Raw genomic sequence first — 1,625 nt, forward strand, 5'->3', positions numbered from 1 at the left:
CTCCCCAGCCCGCAGCCGGTGGATGTGCTGGTCCAGGAGAGCCGTGAGGTGCACGGAGCCGCGCTGGAGCAGGGAGGACGTCTGGGAGGGCAGGAGGGCCAGGGCACCCACCGTCTGCCCCTGGGAAGCCTCCAGAGAAGGCAGCTTGGAGAAGTTCTCCACTCCCTGCCTGCTCAGGATGGTGTCGTCGATGCAGGCGCCTGGAAGAAAGGAGCAGAACTGAGGATGGTTGAGCTCCCCCTGAGGAGGTGCACGGAGCCGCGCTGGAGCAGGGAGGACGTCTGGGAGGGCAGGAGGGCCAGGGCACCCACCGTCTGCCCCTGGGAAGCCTCCAGAGAAGGCAGCTTGGAGAAGTTCTCCACTCCCTGCCTGCTCAGGATGGTGTCGTCGATGCAGGCGCCTGGAAGAAAGGAGCAGAACTGAGGATGGTTGAGCTCCCCCTGAGGATGATGAAGAGCCCTTTTGTCTTCCACAGGTGCAGGGGGAAAGGTTGGTTCCTGCAGGCAGGACTCCCACCCCCCCCATCCATCCCCTCATTTTAACGGACACGACGCAGATCCTGCAGACACGGCTCCATCAGCGTGGACCCTGCCAGAGGGAGCAGCTCTTCCCAGCACCAGACGAGAGCCCCAGGCTCAGCGCCAGCAGACAGGGACACAGAGAAGGCTCTCACCCAGGAGGTTGATCTGTGGCACTCCCTTCAGCACCCGCAGCATCTCCTTCACCTTCGCTTCCTGGCTCACCAGCAGAATATTGCGCGCCACAAAGAGAGGAAGGAGATTCTTGTACTTGGACTGGGACAGCACAGGCCTGACAATCTGGGGAGACAGCCCTCAAAATGCAGCTTTTCACCCCGGCAGGCACCAGGCGTTCGTCCTGGTCTCCCTCCACCATCCCCCCAGCCATGCTAAGATCTGCCCTACCTCGTTCAGGACGAACTTGACCTCGATGTTGTGCTTCCGGAGGTAGTGCCTCATCAGCACCACATCCTCGCCGGGCATGGAGTTGTACTGACACACGACAATCATCCGATTGTCCCGGAACACCTCTTCCACCTGCCGCCGTAACAGCCGGACGTAACCGTTGTCCTGAAGGGAGCGAGCAGTGATGGGCCACAGGGAAGGGGCAAAGGCTGCCGCCTCCCCCTACTCCGACCCCGCAAACGGACCTACTGCTGTGAGGTGCTGCCACGGATCGGTACCCACCTGGTTTCCAGCACTTGATTACCAGCTGGTGCATCTCCCAACCACCCACAGTGTGATGAAAAGGGGCAGCGAACACGCGGGAAAGCTCTCGCACTGGTGTCCACCCCGGCTGACCCCGTGGCAGCGCTGTGCCGGAGGTCCGTACCACAGCCGGTGGGGCCCACGGACCCCGCGTCAAATCCCCGCAGATAGGGTATGCAAAGCCACTCGGTCTCCTCGGATACTGAGGCTCCGCAGCCGCACACCCACAACGGTCACACGCCAGAAAATTACCTCCTCGAGTGTTTCCTTCTTGGGGACCTGGCAGCGCAGCGGGACGGCCGGCCGCGGGGCCAAGTACTCGGTCACGGCCATCAGCTTCTGGCGCTGGAAGTGCATGGCCTTCCAGTGACGGGTGACCGCCTTGGAGCCGCGGCGGAC

General features: G+C 62.6%; 1 protein-coding gene across 1 annotated transcript; it reads right to left on the reverse strand.

Annotated features, from left to right (window-relative positions):
• Positions 1 to 9: 9 nt before the first annotated feature.
• MRPL10 (mitochondrial ribosomal protein L10) lies at positions 10 to 1,619 on the reverse strand (the record flags this gene model as incomplete). Its single annotated transcript, XM_010289727.1, has 4 exons — positions 10 to 200; positions 674 to 818; positions 924 to 1,088; positions 1,479 to 1,619. Coding segments are annotated over 4 exons (642 nt in total), but the record flags the coding sequence as incomplete, so codon positions are not given.
• Positions 1,620 to 1,625: the final 6 nt, after the last annotated feature.

This window comes from Phaethon lepturus, unplaced genomic scaffold, assembly GCF_000687285.1.
Source record: "Phaethon lepturus isolate BGI_N335 unplaced genomic scaffold, ASM68728v1 scaffold43066, whole genome shotgun sequence".
Classification (NCBI taxonomy): Eukaryota; Metazoa; Chordata; class Aves; order Phaethontiformes; family Phaethontidae; genus Phaethon; species Phaethon lepturus.